The sequence below is a fragment of the Ochotona princeps genome, chromosome 20 (assembly GCF_030435755.1).
Source record: "Ochotona princeps isolate mOchPri1 chromosome 20, mOchPri1.hap1, whole genome shotgun sequence".
Classification (NCBI taxonomy): domain Eukaryota; kingdom Metazoa; phylum Chordata; class Mammalia; order Lagomorpha; family Ochotonidae; genus Ochotona; species Ochotona princeps.
In genome coordinates, this window is record NC_080851.1 from 16,371,774 (window position 1) to 16,392,278 (window position 20,505).

A 20,505-nucleotide genomic window follows, 5' to 3' on the forward strand; every position below is an offset into this window, starting at 1 on the left:
ATATATGATGTTGACTCTCTGGGCCCAGTGTCTTCCTGCGAAGGAAGCAAGGAAGGATGAGACATTAAGCCCCGCTGCTTCCTAGTGCCATGATGAAGATCCATCAGTGGTAATCAGTTTTATCTCATGAATTATTTATAAACCCAACAGAAATAAAGACATAAAGGAATATAAATATTTAAAACTGAGGAATGAAAGAAAAATACATTGCCAAGGAAGATTTATTCTGAACTGTTAAGCGTATTAATATTAGAAACACTGAGCCAGACATTTCTATAATAAACAAGTACCCCGGGTCCCAGCAGCGTGGCCTAGCGGCTAAAGTCCTCACCTTGAACGCCCCGGGATCCTATATGGGCACCGGTTCTAATCCCGGCAGCTCCACTTCCCATCCAGCTCCCTGCTTGTGCCTGGGAAAGCAGTCGAGGATGGTCCAAAGCTTTGGGACCCTGCACCCGCGTGGGAGACCTGGAAGAGGTCCCCAGCTTCGGATCGGCGCAGCACCGGCCGTTGCGCTTACTTGGGTAGTGAATCATCGGACGGAAGATCTTCCTCTCTGTCTCTCCTCCTCTCTGTATAGCTGACTTTGTAATAAAAATAAACAAATCTTTAAAAAAAATAAATAAATAAACAAGTACCCCGCACAGCACTAAGGCTGACCTACAGACTTGATCTTTCCCGCCATTTCCAGCTGTATCTGTCTCTCTACATATAACACAACCATCACTATAACTCCACAATCATGTGTAGCACACACATGCACATACATGCACGTACAGAAGAGCAGCAAAGGAACATAAAGAAGCACCAGAATTAACTTGGCCAAAGAAGAAGAAACGAGACTGTGGGACTTACAGGGGCCGCGGAGTTTTTGACCGTGACACTGGGGGTGGTAGCTCGCAGGGCTCCACTGACACCATGGTAGTATTTGAAGCAGATCTTAGTTTCAGCTGAAAGAGAGAAACGAAACAGGACTGAACTAGAGTGACAGACACGGCACTCTGACCAAATTCCTCCCGAGGGCCAGCTAAGCCATGGATGACGACAGGCTGAGCATGGCCTCACAGGCAAGTGTGACTTCCTCCTAAAGATATGTCTTAAAAAGCTGTTGGGCCTTTGCTTTTGTCCTTAAGGGAGACCCATTATTTCGACTTCTCTACATCCGTTCTATTCCCTGAAGGTTGCTGCTTTTAAGATTTGGGATGGTTTGATATCCTGCCAACAATTGTATCTTCTATAATTTCCTATTGTTTAATTAGCTATGATTAATGACTTGGTCACTTAAAGGAAGACTTTGTGAAATAACTGAAAATCATGGATTGGAGAGATATTTTCTGAACTCTATACATGTCATTGGTGGCATCTTTGTGCTATCAGTCATTTCCTTTTGACCTTTTATAGATGCAAAGCTGGCAAGATAGAGTTTTGGAGAATCATAATGCTTGGGTTGAAATTTCAGCTCTTCAGTTTACAGTGAGGAAGTCATATAGCATCCTTTCACACAACATGTCTGGTGTTTATAGGATTAATAACCTGTGAGCATCATTTGGATGATGGTAAAAAAGATAAAAATGCGTTGTGTTCAAGTTAATGCTCAGTAAACGTTAGTGGATGTGATGATTAAACAGTGATACTCTTCCATGAACTTTTTTTTCTTAAGATTTGTTTATTTTTATTGGAAAGGCAGACCAGATTTATGCAGAGAAGGAGAGACAGAGAGGAAGATCTTCTCTCTCTTGGTTCACTCCCCAAGCAGGAGCCAAGAGCTTCTTCCAGGACTCCCATGTGGGTGCAGGGTCCCAAGGCTTTGGGCCATCTTCCACTGCTTTCTCAGGCCACAAAGAGCCGGCTGGGAAGTGGAGCAGTGAGACACAAACTGGTATCCGGATGGGATCCTGGCATTTACAAGGTGATGATTTAGCCACTGAGCGATCATGCCAGGTCCCCTTTTGGCATTGAGTTTTGTAGAAGACAAAAACCCACAATGATATGACTTTGAGTTAAAGGTCACCTACTTGGCCAAGTTTATAGTTTATAGGATTTTTTTCCTTACAATTTGAAAACACTCTCATATCTCCCTCCCCCAGTCTGTCTCTTTCTTTCCTCTCTCTCTTTCTTTCTTTCTTTCTTTCTTTCTTTCTTTCTTTCTTTCTTTCTTTCTTTCTTTCTTTCTTTCTTTCTTTCTTTCTTTTTCCTCCTTTTTTTTTTCAAGATTTATTTATTTTTACTGCAGAGGCAGATCTACAGAAAGAAGTGAATAGAGAAATATTTCCCCCTGCTGATTCACTCTCCAAGGGGCCACAATGGTCAGAACTGAGCCAATTTAAAGTCAGGAGCCAGGAGGTTTTTTTCGGTCTCCCACGCGTGTATAGGGTCCCAAGGCTTTGGGCCATCCAGAGTGCTTTTCCAGGCATAAGGTGGGGAGCTGGATGGCAAGTGCAGCAACTGAAATTCGAATAGTTGCCCATACGGAATCCTGGCACATGCAAGGTGGGGTTTCAGCCACTAGGCTATCATGCCAGGCTCACTTTCCCCCTTTTATATTTATTTTACTTGGGAAAACATGAGAAATCTTTTATTTCTCAAATATGGTAACATGAATTTATCATTAGTTGTAATGTTTCAAAAAATCAGTGTCTGGCCCAGCATGGTAGCCTAGTGGCTAAAGTCCTTGTTTTGAATGAGCCAGGATCCCATATGGGTACCGGTTCTAATCCCAGCAGCCCCGCTTCCCATCCAGCTCCCTGTTTGTGGCCTGGGAAAGCAGTGGAGGATGGCCCAAAGCTTTGGGATGCTGCACTTGCATGGGAGACCCAGAAGTCCTGGCTCCTGGCTTTGGAATGGTCCAGCTCCAACCATTGAGGCCGCTTGGGGGTGAATCAATGGATGGAAAATCTTCCTCTCTGTATATCTGCCTTTCCAATAAAAATAAATAGATCTTACAAAAAATTGTCTACAATGTTCTTAGCACAAATGAAAACTATGTGGAAAATCTCATCATAGAAAATAAGAACGATAAATGAAAGTATAAATAAAACTCAATGTTTTATGTGCTTGAGGGTATCAATTTTACAAAATGACTTTAAAAAATTGATGATAAATAGACACAATCAACTATTACTTAAAATTAGGCAACATTCTTTATTCTATGGTACAATTTGAAAGATGTATAACTTGCAAATTTTTTTGGCAAATTATTTTTAAACTCAACTTTACCTCCCAGAACTAATGGAGCAAAGATGGCCAGTTATCTGCCCAGTGTCCAGTCTGCCTTCCCTTCCTAATGACAGAGATCTCGTTTTTATTTTGGATGATAATGGCTAGCTAAAGCATTACATTTTGTGGCCTCTCCTGCAGACACATTTCCATTGTTATTTTAGGATTTCTGCTATATGTAGCTAAACCTAAGCCAGACTAATAAAGCTCGCATGATGTACAATATATGAATATTGCAATATTCTTTCTTAGGTTAGAAACTATGAATATTTTAAGGCTTCTCTCTGCAGTCAAATTGCTTTCCAAATAGCACTTCATATTTCCCGTGGAAAATGTGACTCAGATCATCTCATAGAACCCTTGTGAACATTGATGTTAGAAATGAAAAATAAGCTTAAAATAGAATCTCATTATAACCATATCTGATTACTAGCAAGATTATATATTTTCCCATCAACGTTTAATTCATTATTTGAGCTTTTTTAATTGATTGAGCTGAGGTTGTAAAAACTCCCCACTGTCGGAGCTGTCTGACTGCACACCAGTCTCGCTCTGAGCGGACGTAACCTTATTTTCAGTGTGTTGAACCTTCCTTTTCCTTCTGGAACCATTCTTTCCCCGAACTTATTTTGCATGCCTGTTGACTACCTTGCCAAGTTCTGGTAGACATATGCTTTAAGACACCTCACTGCCCTCCACATGTTAGAATGTGGGGAGTCAGGCGGACTAATAGGTAGTGAGGGCGTCTGGTTCCTGGTGAAGTTACCTTTTTAAAATATAAAATCTTGCTTCTCCCCATGTTTTAGCCTTCCAAGAGCACATTCCCCCTAACTTTGTCCCTCTGTCCCCTTGAGAGAATGCAAAGGGACAAAATCAGAATTTCAATTCCTACCACTCAGAGTTGCCGTCATGGGGAAAGCAAGGAGACATAGCCTAGACCAACCCGCTCTCTCAGTTACTGTCAGAGATGGCTCATGCGTTTACAGCCTAGCATCAGAACGGGAGAAGAAAGCCAGCAGTCACACCCTTCTGATGTCCTTTGGTTCTGAACAAAGTGCTAGACTACGATGCCCATTGCAAACAAACCACCCCCTTCTTTGCTACACTCTGCTCCTCGTCTCCAAGATGGTGCACGAAAGACAGCAGTTCCACCGTTTTCTCAGGTCTTTCCTCCCTTGGTGTCCCTTCCTGTCACTACGGCAGGAGACCTCTCTCTCTGTCAAATCAATCTTGCTTTTCATGCTGAAATTGTCTGTATAAAAATTCTTCTTTCGTGTGAGACAAGAAATGAGGTTTCTTTCAAGTTGAATTCCTTGCAATAAGGTCTCCACACCTGGACCCACTACCATCTCCGCCTGGGAAGCAGGTTTCTGGCAGGTCAAGAAGCATGCAGGGACCCTAGTGTGGCAGTGAGACATAACACGTGTACTTGCTGTTCCTCACGATGAGTCCACGCTGTTCAGCCCATGAGTGACTGCCCCTGCAGGTGGTGGGGAGCACAGGGTGAAGGAGCCAAGCAGGGCCACCTGAAGTTCAACTGGGTGGAGTGACTTTTTAGGTAACAGGTCTCTTGAATGTCCACTAACAGATTTCTAATCAAAGGCATTTCAATGGCTTTAAACTGCACACAATCTTAGGCTGAATTCCATTGCTGGATGCGCAGGTGAACGCATACTTTGAGCCAAGGATTCTGGGAAACTTTTAAAGCGTAGTGGTACTCTTATGATAGGTTCTAGGCTAAGGTTATTTTGCCCCCTCCCTCCCCACCTTCTTTCTTCCCTTCCTTTGAGCTATAACATTGCGGATTTTGGAGAGAAATGAGGCACTCAGAATTCACTCTCATTTGCAGATTCACTCTGAACACTTGCAGTGGCTACTACTAGGCTAAGGGCAGAGCCAGCAGAGGGAAATGCAATCCAGTTCTCCCATGTGACAGAGAAAGCTTCCACAATCAGGGCTGGAACTGAATGTGGGTCTCTCCATCTGGATGGCAGGGACTTGAATTACCACTTGCTGCCATCTGGAGTTTTCCGTGTGTATTCAGTAAGAGGAATCTGGAATTGAACATGTTGCTGGGATTTGAACCCAAGCACTCACTCCAAAATGGGATAAGGGCACCCCTTGTGATGTCTTAGCACCTGTCCACCCCAACAGCTTCATTTTCATATGAATTTTCCTTTTTATCTAATATAAATACATCTGTAATCTAGAACAATCTAAATTTTAAATGCGAAAGAGGTATTAAATTATTTAAAATTTCTTCTTATTTAGGGATGGAGTAGGAAGGAAAGGCATCCGTAAATGTTAAATGTGATAATTCAACATATAAATAATGTATTATACAGCTTTTAAATTTCTTATTCATTCATTTATTTATTTGAATGTCTCCAAGACAGAAATCTCTCAAAAACAGTTTAATTCCATAAACTCCTGCAATAGCTGGAGCTGGTCGAGGCAGACGCTAGCAGCCAGGAACTCACTCCAGATTCTTCAGATGGGTGACAGGGCTCATTACCTGCTGCCTCCCAGGGTGCACAGTCCCAGGAAATGGGAAGAAGGAGAGAGGTGTGGACTCGAACTCAGACACTCCTAAATGGGAGGCAGGCGTCCTAGTGACCTCCCAGCTCACCAACACCCATCCTTATGATTTTTTTAAAATGACTTTACATTGATCTGTTTACCTCAAACTGAGCTTTTCCAGGAAAAGGACCAGGCACTATTTATCTTTGTCTTTTCAGTGTCGTGTAATACAGGAGACTTCTATAAATACCTGTTGGGAACTGATTTATGAACCATATGTTTCATTTGACTTCACTGCCTTCTTATTAACCCATGGTCTCCTGATGGGTCCTAACTGCTTGATAGAGAACACATTTTTCCTATGTCCTGATATTACATGACTTTGGGAATGCATTCAAGTGTGGACAGAGAAATTGCCAGAGATAGCTATTATTGGTTTCTCTCAGAAAAGTATCAAGGCTCAAAGGTCCAGAAATGTTCAAAGGTTGTTACTATTTCAGATACTTTGTCCCAGCAAACTTACTAAAGTTCTATTTTTCTCTGCATTTCTAGGCAAAATGATAATTTGAAAACCCTGTCAAAGCCTGAATACAATGCATCTCTTACACAATGGCTCATTGTTTATTTGTCTTATGTGTAGTGTAGGGAGGCAATGTGAACTAAGAGAAAAACAGGAGTGTGGACCAGATAGGTGTAAGTAAAGTTGTCGAGGCTCCTCTCATTAGCAGTCTGAGTTACTTAGACCCTCTGAGACTTAGTCTTAGGAATGGCAACATAATTAGGTGCCGTGCAATTCCCCCTGCCCCTCCCAACCTCAAACCTGGAAATCTTTGCCTAAAGGCATCAGAGACCTAGCAATGGGGGAAAAATAATAAGGTCAAGATCCAGAAGGTAATGGAGACTCGGAGATGAGCCCAGAAACTGGAGTTTGTGTATTGCCAGGGCTGCCTGCGTGAATTCTGAAACAATCACCTGAGAGACAACGATGCTGAAAAGAACTTTTGGCAGACTTGGGACATGAAAAGAACAAAACTGAAAAACCCAAGGCTTTCCAAAGTGGAAGACTGATCAACTCCCCCCGACGCATGTGGGGAACCTGCGTAGTGGCACTCCTGCTTAGACTCATACCAGCACTCACCCTCCTATCTCAAGACAGGAAATTCAATCAAGGCTGTTGTGGATGGTTAGACACAACACACACACATGCCATCAGGAGGAAAACAAACGAGCATTTTCTTCAAGCTTTTCTTTTCTTTTTTTTTTTTTTTAAAGATTTTATTATTATTGGAAAGCCGGATATACAGAGAGGAGGAGAGACAGAGAGGAAGATCTTCCATCCGATGTTTCACTCCCCAAGTGAGCCGCAACGGGCCGGTGCGCGCCGATCCGATGCCGGGAACCAGGAACCTCTTCCGGGTCTCCCACGTGGGTGCAGTGTCCCAAAGCATTGGGCCGTCCTCGACTGCTTTCCCAGGCCACAAGCAGGGAGCTGGATGGGAAGTGGAGCTGCCGGGATTAGAACCGGCGCACATATGGGATCCCGGGGCTTTCAAGGCGAGGACCCTAGCCGCTAGGCCACGCCGCCGGGCCCCAAGCTTTTATTTTCAGTGTGCTGTTCTCAATGAAAGCTGATGGCACACATGTTGAAACAAAGCATTATATAAAAAGAGAAAAAAATACCAAAAGAAGCTGCAGACAACATAAGCAGATATTGGAGTTTCAGACAGAAGCGTTACTGAACTTGTACTTAAAAGATTCAAGGAAATAAAAGTCAGCACTGAGATTATAAAAGAATGCAAACTATCAAAAGAACCACAGCCATTTTGAACCTGAAGAACTGCAATTTTGAAAGAGTGAACTCAATGCATGAATTTAACTCAACTAAACAGAAGGGAGAATTTAGGGAACTGGAACATAAGTCAGAGTGAGAAGTTCAGAAGGAAGTAAGCAGTGAGGACTGAAAAGAGAATAGAGACTGAAAAACACCTGCGTGATGAGAATCTAGACGGAGCGCTCGGCATTGCCCTGCAGCAAATAAAGCTGCTTCCTGGATGGGGCATCCCATACGGGTGATGGCTTGAAACACAGTTCTCTAGCTCCCTACAAACATGCCTGGGAAACCAGCAGGGGATGGCTCAAGTGCTTGGGCCCCTGCACCCACACGGGAGATGGGGAGGACATTCCTGGCTCCTGACTTTGAGCCAGAGCAGCTTTGGCCATTCTAGCCATTCAGAGACTGGATCAGTGGATGGAAGGTGGATCTTTCTCTCAAGTTCTCCCTCTTGCTCCCACTTTAACATTACTGAAAAATAAATCTTTAAAAAAAATCTAAACCAAGAAAAGGAAGTTAGTGCTTAATTTGAAAGTTTATCCAGGGCCTGGCGTGGCCGCCTAGTGGCTGAAAGTGCTCGCCTTACATGCGCTGGGATCCCATATGGGCGCCAGTTCTAATCCTGGCTGCTCCACTTCCCATCCAGTTTCCTGCTTTTGGCCTGGGAAGGCAGTTGAGAACGGTCCAAAGCCTTGGAACCTTGCAACCACGTGGGAGACCCAGAAGAGGCTCCTGGCTCCTGGCTTCTGATCAGCTCAGCTCCTCCTGTTGTGGCTGCTTGGGGAGTGAATCACCACACTGAAGATCTTCCTCTCTGTCTCTCTTTCTCTCTATACATCTAACTTATCAATAAAAATAAAATAAATCTTTTAAAAAGTGTTTATCCAAAATTGATGAACTCTATCAAGTTATAGATTCAAAGAACTCTATAAATCAAAGAACGAAGTAACTGGTAAAGCAAAGTACAACAATGAAAAAGAACATCCCTGAACTAATGAAAGTAATTTACTTTAAAACAACAATTATACTGACAGGTGACTTCTTGCATAAAAACAACAGAAGACAAAGGAGAGTTCCAAAGTCTGTATAGAAAACAACTACCCAGAACTATGCAACCAGTAAAAAATATTCTTCAACAATGTTGCTGTGGTGCCCAGCACTGTGGCTTAGTAAGTTATGCTTCCACTTGTGGTACTGGCTTCTCATAGGATCACCAGTTTTGAATCCTGGCTGCTCAGTTGATGATCCAATTCCCTGCTAATCTGCCTGGGAAAGTTTAGACCCTCAAGGGAGATCCAGAAGAAGCTCCTGGCTCCTAGCTTTAGATTGGCACAGCTTCAGCAACTGCAGCCATTTGGGGAGTGACCCAGAAGATGAAGACCTCTCTGTCTCTCTTTGTAAGTCTGCCTTTCGAATAAAAATAGATAAATCTTTAAAAATATATATTGACACCCAGCTATTGCACACTTGTTGACACTATAATTATCTGAATTTCATGGTAAATTTTTATCTATGCACACTGCTGTTATATCTGAAACGCAGAAAATCCCAAATGGTACAAATCAAGTGGCCGTCAGAGGTCATGAATGAGGCAGACCAGGATCAGCAGGGTGGAGACAGGCTCTCCAGAATGAACTCACTTATTTGTGCAGAAGAACCCAATTATGTTTACAGTAACATTCTTCAGTAAAAATCCCAAACTGAAAAATGATAATATTTCATTACAAAATAGATGTGGGTTAGTTATAAGCCATATTTTAAGAATCCAAGAAAATAAATGTTTAAGTTAAGAATCTATAATAACTATGAGTCAGCTTCAGCAACTATCTAGAAAAAGAAATTGAAAGGATGATATCTTCAAATGCTCAGAAAGATCAAGAAACTGTGGCACAATAAGATTAAAATTAAATTGAATATTTAACTTCAGCAAGAAGAAATGGCAAGAACAGTACTTTATGGCAAATTAATCAGTATCAGTGGTATAAAACCTTAAGTCTTCCCAATCTGTCCTATGAAGTAATACAATCATTTGTATTTTCTAAATTTAATAAATGTGAATTAGATAGTTTTTAAGAAATAAGAATCTTGGGGTCAGCTTCATGACTTAGCAAGTCAAGCTTCCATCTGCAGTGCAAGTATCCCTCAAGAAAGACCTAGAAGAAGCTCCTGGCTCCCGCCTTCAAAGTGCCCCACCTGTGGCCGTTGCAACCATTTGGAGAGTGAACCAGCAGAGGGAAGATGGAGCTCTGACTTTCAAATAAAAATGAATAAATCTTTTTAACAAAAGAAATAAGAAGCTCCAAAAAGTCATGAGAACATCTGAAGAGGCAAGTTTTTCCATTTCTTGATACTAAAGAGATCCGACAGGTAGAAGGCCCAGGCCTGAACTCTCTGAAAACCATGGGCAGGGGTCTGTGGTGGCAGGCGTGAGCAGTGGGGAGGCTGATGCTCACCCAAGGCAGCCTGTGCCTCATGTAGCTTGGCCCCTTGTTGGGCTAAGGTGCTAAGGTCTGCCACTGCCTTGCCAAGGAACAGCAAACCCTCTCTGGAGAAAGGTTTTGTCACCTACACTGTTATAGTTCATGTTCAGCATATTCAACATGATAGACAATTACTGAGCACAGCAAGCAAATACAGGACAGAAAGTAGCAATAGGATCCTGATGTCAAAGTAATCAGTTTAAAGAGAAACTGTGACCGACACAGGCACAAAGTGAGTCATCGTGTGTGCAGTGTGCCAGAAGAATACAACCAATAGGACAGAATTAAAATGAGGATTTAATTGTTGAGAAATGGAGTAGCTGAAATTAGGAACTCAACACATGTGTTGTGCAGCAGATAGGATTCAGCAGAAAGAGAAATAGTAAACTGAAAGATGAGTCAACAGAAAATATCCCCAACAGAAGAGCATAAAACAATGGATGGGGAAAGGAGAGCAAAGAGACATATGGGGCCAGCAGAATGACAACCAAGGCTAGAGTTCTAGAATGTGGGGTCCAGGCAAAATTTGAGGAGACAATAGCACGCTATAAATCCTCCGAAACAACCCACTTAAACACATCATAGTTGAACTGCTGAAACCCAAAGACAAAGACAAACGTGTTAAAAACCATCAGAAATGAAAACACCTTCAATCCATTCCAATGACACAGACAGTCCACTGATTTTGCCGATGACAGAAAGTGGCCCTTGCCAAGTGCTGAAGAAGACAGCAGCTGACCTAGAGCTCTTCACAGATTGTAAAATTCTTCCAGTGTTGAGTGAGAAATGGTGATGTTTTCAGACAAAAACTGGGGGAAAAAAGTATCCCCACAAGGCATGCAGCTGAGAGAAATGCTAAAGGCCACTCTTCTCTCTTGGAAAAGAAAAGGATCCCACAGAGAAGCACAGATGTGTGCAAAGAGGCAGTGAAGCAGAACGGGTTAAAGCAGGAACAGCACTCTGCCTCTTGATTTGGGTGATGTTTACAGGCAAGAATTCCCTTTCTGAAAATTCATAAGCTCCGCACTCACGTTTGGGCACTTTTTATGTGTGTGTTGTGCTTCACTAAGAATTTTTACCAAAATAAAAGCAAAATCAAAAACTGCTTAGAGGAAAATTTACAGTCTTATTGCATACATTAGAGTAGAAGAATGCTTTAAAACCAGTGACTTAAGCAGTAATCTCAAGAAATTAGAGGGAGAGCAACAAATTAAACTGAAGGAACGCAGAAAGAAGGAAATTCAAAAAAATAAAAATAAGGCTGGAAAGTAAATAGGATATAAATATGGAGGTTCTATAAAACCAAGAGTCATTGGGTTTTCAACAATTTTCTTTTAAATCTTTGGAGAGAGGTTGAAAAATGTAGATGATGCACAGGGATTGAGAAGGGGGCATCACCCAATTGCTGGCACCGCTATTCTCTATCCTAGACAGAACCCACTGAGCAGTGTCTAAGGCTCCCCTGCTGCATCCAGAATGCAGGTGGCAGACTGCAAGCTCTTCTGAGGCCAAGAACAGAGTGGTAGTAACATCACCATGGAGTCTGGTGGCTCCTGCGCCCTAACAGCCTCTAATCCCAGGTTACCGGAACAGGTGTTGAAATCTCAGTCAAGTGTTGGGAAGGGTCTTGGCTGATCAGATGGTGAAGGTCTGAGTGCTGGAATTGACACAAGACAGGTAAACCAGGAGGCTGTGGGACTTACAGATTGCAACATCTAAAAGCTCCAGAAAGAATTACAGAAAATACAAGGCACAGCCCTTGGTAGGAAGGCAGACAGGCGATGGAGGCTCTTCCTCACATCCTGTACTGATAACTCTCAGCCAGCAGGATGGTATCCCAGACCTCCTGGAAAATGCATGCTATTAAAATATATTCATCAACATTTTCCAGATGAGTGGTTCTAGGAAGTACAGGAGTATATTGGGATAAATGGACAAATGCATGAATGGCAATGTGCTGGGGAGAAGGTGTCTCAATAGGATCTCTTATATGGATAGCATGTTGTCAGGAAGAAGACATTAAATACTACCATCTGCAGCTATGTCTAAGGGAGAACCGTGGGAGAAAGCCAGAGGGCTACATGAGAAGATCTTGACAAACAGGTGTCTTGGTAAGAAGGTCAGAGCTCACATTCAAGACTATTGAGGAGCTTGAGAGGGCTCCACTAATCCTGTGGGTTCCCTGGGGATGATGTTGACTATACATAACTGTTAGAGCGGATGTGGAAAAGTTCTGTGAGAAGAGAAGCCTAGAAAAAGAACACTTAGACCCATAGTTCCCAGCCTCAAGAGAGCCCACTCATCCATCCTGGCTCCCTGACACAGAGCACATGGTAACTTAGAGTGCCTGGCCCATTCTGGGTGGGAATCGGCAGCTGCTTTTCCCTGGCACAGCTGGTTCCGACCTCCAGTACGGTAACTGTAGGTAAGGCCACTGTGAGGGGTCCTTCATGCTGAAAAAGAAGCCATGACAGAAAAGCACGTCTCTTGCTTGAAACAAAGGGGACACTGTGCTCCACTGCCAGGGGATTTCACAGAAGAGAAATGTGTAGATTTGATGTTTGCTGGGATCGTTGCATCTTGGGAAAGCATAATCCTAAAATGGAAGCACTGATCTGGACAATGAGGCTGTGTTGGTGTGGCCAACAGGATCAGGGTCTGTAGACAATGATGTGCTGTGTCAGCAGGGCAGGGTTGGGCTGCTAGAGCAGACAGCGAGGGACGAAGGATGCACACCATCCGTAAGTCCTGGGACACGGTGCTTTGTCCTCAGCATGTGAACCAGCACACACGGGCCACTTGGGAGAACTGGAGATTTCACAGAGGGGTGAAGCTTTTCATCTCGGTATTCTCAGAGAAGTGTCTAGAAGGTGACCAAGAGCCATCCTGAAGAGATGTGAGCAGGCAGCTGAGATAAAGGAGGCTCCTGCTTACGTGGGAGGTGTTTCCAGGCATGTTTGTCCTTTAGTTCCAGCAAAGAGAGCAAAATTAGAACACAGCCTTCAGCATTCAATAACTTCTCAGTGGCAACTGTTTCTTCACTTCTACACTTCTAAGCAAGGATTACTGGCTTTATGTTCCTTGGTGCCTTCCTGTCAGCTTCGTGCCTACTTGCCAGTTGGGCACTTCCTGTAAGCTTGGCTTCTTCCTCCCACCTGTCTTTGTAAGAGAGTCTCTCAGGATGCCTTTCCTGATCCTTTTCACGTGTCTTGGATTCCTCATCCCCTCTTCCTGCCTTCAGTCAGTGACAGCACCAAGATGAACCACATTCTCTTTTTACTTTCCAAATGGGTCTTAGATTTCCACCAAAAACACAAAAGCTGCCAGGAGGTGCAGCTAGAGGGCGCTGTAGGAGGTGGGCTAAGCAGCCAGTGGTCAGGCCCTGAGCTGACAGCACAGTGACAGTCGGACACCACTGGAAGCCCTGACAAGACGGCTACACTTTCATTCAGAGTTTAGTTTGTAAGTATCTAAAGCAGTCTCGAACTGCTACCAGAAATTAACATAGACCAATTGGCTTCAACAGCAAGCATTTATTTTCCCAGAGTCTGGGAGCTGTGAGATCCAACATCAAGGTGCTTGGAGATCTGGTTCCTGCCGAGGGCTGCCTTCCTGGCGTGCAGATGGCAGACTTTTATTCTGAGCCTCCACGTGGCAAAGAAAGACACCATGCAACTCTTCCTCCTTTTTAAAAAGACATTTGTTTTACTGGAAAGTCAAAGTTACTAGTGGTGGAGTGGGGGTAGGTAAGGGAGCTCTTCCATCCACTGGTTCACTCCCCAACTGGCTGCAATGGCCAGAGCTGACGAGATCCAAAGCTGAGAACAAGGACTATCTCCCAGGTCTCCCATGTGGACACAGGGGCCCTAGGAGTTGGGCCATCCTTTGCTGCTTTCCCAGGCCATAAGCAGGGAGCTGGATTGGAAGTGGAGCAGCCAGGGCTTGAACTGGCACCCATGCAGGATGCAGCATCACAGGCAGAGGGTTAGCCTGATACACCACCATACCAGTCCCAACTCTTCCTCTTTTTATAAGAGCATTAATCCCATTATGAAGGCCACTTTCATTCATGATCTATTCCAACCATGGTTATCTCGAAAGTGTATCACATCAGGGCTTCAACATATGAAGGGAGAGCCATGCAAACATTTAGTCCACAAAGCAACAAACACTTTGTGTTGAGTAACCAGCCATCTATGTCTATTTCACTGGTTCTGGATGTTCTAAAGTTCATTTTCCGTATTAAGTTCAGATAAGACATGTATTTAGGTGAACAAGAAAGGGTAAGGTTTGATTGTAGATTGCACTGACTGTTTTTCCCATGAACCCATACTCTCTTTGCCTTTTTCCTTTATCACTCATTGTTGACACAATATTGACACAATTTAAAGCATAACCTCTGAAACTATATTTCTTGTTGTTTTACTGTTTATCATTCCCAATGCTAATAGAGATCAATAGTAATAAAATCAGGCAGAGAGACCAAGTGAGAATGCTGTTAACTCAAGGATTAGGGATGGGCATTTGGAGCAGCCAAACATTACTTGGGATGCCTGCATCCCATATTGGAGCACCTGGATTCAAGTCCCAAATCTGCTTCTAACTCCAGCCTCCTGCTCACACATACTGTAGGAGACAGCAAGTGAAGGCTCAAGTACATGGGTCCCTGACACGAGGTGGGAAGTCAGGATAAGTTCCAGGCTCCAAGCTTGGGTTTGGCTCAGCCCTGACTGCTGCGGTTATTTGGGGGAATGAACCGTCGGGTGGGGAATGTTTCTCTCTCTCTTTTTCTGTCCCATTTTCTCTCCTGCCTTTTCTCTTCCTTGTCCCATCTCTATCACACACACTCTCTCTCCTCTTCCTCTTCTTGCCTTTCAAATCAATCAATAAATAAGATTTTAAAAGCTAATTGCAAGGAAAGACTGAATCTAAAGGTTCTTAGATTGTATCAACTCTAGAATTTTAAAAGTGGTATTCATGCCAATGAAACTTGTATTAGACACGGGAGAGGTTGTATTTATTTTTGTGCTGTTTGGACTCTGAATTTTCCAGTGATTGTCCAAGCTGATACCAACAATGTATCTGCATTATTTGAAAGTGATCTTGCAGTTGACAAGAGACCTGTCTCAGCTGGGTAACTGAACTGGCCCCAGGCAGACAAAGCACGCAGAAGCCAGTTCCCTCCACTATAAGGCACCTGTAGATGCAGAAAGAAGTTCCTGGTGCCCCATGGATCTCTGTCCTCATCAAGAATAGCTGAAGCCGTGCATGACCATGGACTTGGCAGATAATATCAGGAATCAAAAGACAGAAGTAAGTTGGGAACATGAGGACAATAAAACTCCCACTTTTGGCTCCTCCTCCAGCATCCTATTCCTGGCCAGGCTGGTCAGATTCCCAGTGTGGATTGGGCCATCTTGCCAGACAACAGAATCCTCTATTTCTGCAGGTGGTACTGCCCTACCACCCCCATGTTACCAGAAGTTAGGTCAATTGCCTCTGATTGCTCTCTGGTACTATCTTTCCTTGGGTTTGACCCCAAAGCTCACTTAACCTCTGACCTCCACCTTATTCCTCTGGCCTTTCTCTTATGTTTTTAGGTTCAGGGGTCAAAAGACAAGACCTACTTATTATTGTTACTTGGTGTATTTAATGATTCTTGCTTATTTAATGATTCTAGCTCTTACTTGAGCTCCTACCAAGGAAGATGCTGGTAGCAAATAATAAAAACATGCTTAAAATATTATCTAGGTTTGAAATTATGGATAATTTCTAACTTTCAAATTTCTTTAGGGGATTACTAATACTTTTGCTAATGCATACACAAGTGGAAGTCAAGCATCGATGACAAATGCATTGAAAGGGGGGATTCTAGATTAAAGTATGTGGCAGTAACTGCAGTCCCAAGTCATGCCTCTTAGCATGACTTTCCCTATAGCTTTCCATGGTGGGTCACATGGAGCTCCCTGCTGAGAGTCATTTGATGAACAGAGGTTCAACCGAGCAGTTCAGATGCCTGGGTTTGACTGCTGGCTCTGGCCCCTGACCCAGTCTCCGCATCAGTGCAAATTGTGGGAAACCATGATGACAGTTCAAATAATTCAGTCCTACAACTCATCTTTGAGACTTGGATCATGTTTCTGACTTCTGGCTCAGGTCTCAGCCCAACTACTGCTGTTTGTGGAGTAAACCAATAGATGAGCACTCTGTCTTGCTCTCTCTGCTATTTCTCGTCTCTCAGATATTATTACTACTACTAACAATAATTTTAAAGAATCATTTTGATGGGGGAAGGCTATCTATATGGGTATTAGCCATCTTGACTTTTCTTTGTGATCTCCTTTTTGGTAGAGTTTGCTATTAATCTATTTTATCACCATACCATCTATTGATGAATTTAATAGCACAGTGATATCTTGGTTCTCCTTCTGAATCCCACAAGAGAGGGATAGTCCCAAGGAATAATAATGATTCCTACCTTCATGTTTGGTACTGTATAGGTTGCTACCCCAATTAGGCCCAGAATTTCACCCTGGGCCACCAAATAGTAGTAAAAGCTGGACTGGCTTACTTGGGGATCATCAGGCTACTGTAGTGACCAATAAGCAGGCTCTGCAAGCACAGTGCCCAGGTTCAAATCCTTGCCCTTCATTTGTATTTGTGTCCTGGCCTTCCAGTTCTTTTTCAACAAAAAGGAATAATAATACATGCCACCTAAGTTTCACAGCGGTTAATTTATTTAAGGTGCTCAGTGTGTACCTGGTATATTGGTAGAGTTAGGGAAATTCAGCCGCTAATGACACCAATACTATTCCTTCACTCAGGGCAGTAGTCTTACCCCAAACCACAGCCCAGGGTCCATATTTCATAGCCCACATAGAGATCCCCAACTATGAGCCACTTTCCTGGAACACTCATCCCGGGCCACCTTGGTTCCCATCTGTTGTGCCTGTCTGTCTAATTGGATGCTGTTGCGATCAGATTGCCATGCCCTTCAGACACTGACTCCCCCGCCAGGCTGCAGGTCTAGACACAGCATCTGCCCCAGATACTCACCAGCCACATTTAGCCTCTCTGCCCGCAGCTGCACAACCCTTCAGAGAAGACTATTAGGTATACCATTTTGTGGAGATTCAAAATTGGCACAATACTGATGCAGCTGAAGCCCCGTCTGGGAACAGACGTTTGGCAAACCTCAGCCATCCTGTCTGGGGTCTTGAGCTAAAGATTCATGCTGTGTGTAGAATAACTTCAAGAGGGATGGAGACTGTCTACTCTTCAAAATTTTAGAGTTCAAATTTTACTCTACCATATCTGGATAGGTGAAAATCACTCTTCCAGAACCTTCTCATTTCCCTTCTTGTTAGTAAAAGGGCTTGGTGGCACCAGCAGAAACATCATCCATTCTGTCTCTTCATTCCCGTACTAAAGGATAAGTTTATTACTCAATCAGCCTCAAGTTTTGGAAGCAAGTTTCAAGAGCCAGCTATGGGATCACAGACTACTTAGGAAAACCTCCCAAAGGTCATCAGTTTGGTCTTCACAATTTAGACCAGGAGGAGATCTAACAATGAGAAAGGAGGGATAAGAAAGAGGTAAGAGAGCTAGTGGTGGTCTTAGGCCACGCTGATGAGGGTTACCATGGGGTTTTAAAGTGCTATGGGTTGGGCCTAGCGGCGTGGCCTAGCGGCTAAAGTCCTCGCCTTGAATGCCCTGGGATCCCATATGGGCGCCGGTTCTAATCCCGGCAGCTCCACTTCCCATCCAGCTCCCTGCTTGTGGCCTGGGAAAGCAGTCGAGGATGGCCCAATGCATTGGGACCCTGCACCCACGTGGGAGACCTGGAAGAGGTTCCTGGTTCCCGGCTTCGGATTGGCGCGCACCAGCCCGTTGCGGCTCACTTGGGGAGTGAAACATCGGATGGAAGATCTTCCTCTCTGTCTCTCCTCCTCTCTGTATATCCGGCTTTCCAATAATAATAAAAATCTTTAAAAAAAAAAAAAGTGCTATGGGTTTAGTCACACTGGACACTTCAGGCAGGAATGTCCACATTGCTGTAACTAGAGACGACTCCCCACAACCATGTCCTACTGGAACCGGGGCTGATTGGAGGTCTCACTATCCCGAGACTAAGGTGTCTCACTCCCCTCCTTGCATGACTCAACAGGCTGGAGGATCCTGGAGTTTCTATTGCATGCTCCTACCACCCATACCATCTGCTCTCAGGAGCCCTGGATAGTTCTAGATGTTCAAGGGAAAGAAATTCATTTCCTTCTGATTTTATTTCACACGTCCTCCCAGGCTCCTATCCCACAGTCCAACATTGAAGTGCAGTCATTCAGGGAATAGCTCTCTTCCTCAGGTTGTGAGTTCTAGTTCTTATTGTTTGCCTGCTTGTCTCTAGTAGTGGTGCACTTCCATGGCCAGACTTCAAATGAGGCTTAGAACCTAGTGTCTAGATGAGTCTGGGTGGTTCATACACGATCACACTGGTTGTTGATGCACATTCCCTCTGTCTCAGAGGGACAGTGTAGCCTTGAACCCAAAATGAAGGGAAAGTATCTTGTGGAAGATTTGTGGAAGAAGCTGTCAGCACTAAAATACCTTCTTGATGCTAAAGGCTGAGAAAGACAAAAAGAAGAGTAAAAGGTATATTATGAAAAGTTTGTAGAGGTCAAATGCTGGGACAGATGAAGATGGATAAAAATAGAAAGAAAATGCTTTAGAGTTGGCTCCTACGCATACCAAGTCCAGAACACAGAGATTCCTGATTTTCTATGATATATTTAACTGTTCTCCATATTGCAATCCAGGGTCAATGGCATGTAATTCCAGAGAGGAGAAAGTCTTTACAGCCATAGCTGGCTAAAGAGAAAAAGAAAAAGGCAATCCAATAGCAAGTGAGAGTCTATCAATGATAGTTCCTTCAGCCAAAGGTCTTTAGACAGACAACAGCTCTGAGGGGTCTGTCTCTCTGCAGTGCCTCCTTCCACCCCCTTGGCAGCATGAAGCAGCCAGAGGTTCTACCCCTGTTCCCTAATGGCAGTTGGAGGTATTGATAGAGACAGCAGAACGCTCAGGTATCGCCCTATGTAGACAGCCAGGAACACAAATGACCCAAGAATGTTAAGCCTGCCATCAAGAGGGGCACGCCTGGAACCAAACACTCACACTTCTCAAAACCCAGATAAAAAGGATGAACACAAAACTCCTGCCCAGCAATGAGAAGATCATTAGGATTAAAGAAAATGCTTACAAAATCCTGTAGAAACTCACTTCCACAGCCTAAAGAACATGAATCCCTAAACAACTCCTGCTTAACTGTATCCCTGTTCAGGTACCCCTCCTGTTGTAGCAACTTTCCTTGGCTTCCACACTTTGTATCTCTGTTCACTCATCTCCCTGCTTGCACTTCACTCTTCATGTTAACCAGACACAGCCCTGACCGGCTGCAACTCCAGACGCCCGCAGCATCGGGATTCAGGACATTCAGTGCCCAAAACAGGAAAATCCCAGCAAATCAAGATGAACTGGTCATCTTCCTCCTCAGCCTGCTTCTTTCTCAATGCAGGAATTATCCTGACAAAGGACCACCTTCCTCTGTGGATACCCTCCATGGGAACCCTCCAGGTATTGTCTTCTGTGGAACCCCCTTGGTGGCTTCCTCTCCCCTCACTGCCAGGGATACTCTTTGGTTTCCCTGATACTCTAATTACTACAGCTGCCTCAAACCCAAGCCAAAAACACAGCTTAAAATAGCATTTTATTATTACCTCTCCAAGTTCTCTGAGGTGTGGGCTCAACTGCTGTTGCAATTCATAGCAGATGGTGCTGGACCTCTGATGTGGCCTCTTGCCAGGGTGGGGATGATTGGAACAGCTGGGCCTTGCCTGCCTGCTCCCCATGTGGCCTCTCATGTGGCCAGGTAGGGCTTCACCTAGCACAGCTGTCTCAGGGCTCTGCGAGTGAATATTCCAAGAGGTGGAAGGTGGAAATTTCCAGGACCTTAAGGCCTTGGTCTGGAAGCTGGCATGGCACTGCTTCAGTGTGGGAAACAGTACAATACCACAGAGTCCACTCCAGCTCTTGGAGAGGGCATCCAGAGAAGCCTGCCTCAAAGGGAAGGACCATCAAGACAAGGGCAGCCAAATTTAATCTGCCACTCTTTAAGTTCTCTCCTTCTGCTCCTCCTTCTCCTCTCTTCCTTTTTCTCCTCTGCCCTTCCCATCTCCCAGTCTGCATCAGGCTTCTTCCCATGTAAGCATCCATCTGAGCAAAAACTGCCCTTCTAACAACTATCCCGTGTGGGTCTCTCTACCCTTCTCTCCCATCCAGACCAGGCTGCTCTCACCTCCTGGCTTCTGCCCAACTCATCCTCTTCCCTTCCTCTCATTCAAAGTACTGCTTATTCCTCGGATGGTTTTTGGTAGTCTCGGCTCTTCAGTATCAGTACCCTAA

The 20,505-nt window shown here is 44.2% G+C and overlaps 1 protein-coding gene across 1 annotated transcript in view; it reads right to left on the reverse strand.

Annotated features, from left to right (window-relative positions):
• Nucleotides 1–20,505, reverse strand: part of HECW1 (HECT, C2 and WW domain containing E3 ubiquitin protein ligase 1) — a 154,332-nt gene that overhangs the window by 118,035 nt on the left and 15,792 nt on the right. The window contains exon 3 of the mRNA XM_058677941.1: nt 856–950. Within this exon, the coding sequence (XP_058533924.1) occupies nt 856–950 (95 nt within the window). The remainder of the gene's footprint in view (nt 1–855; nt 951–20,505) is intronic.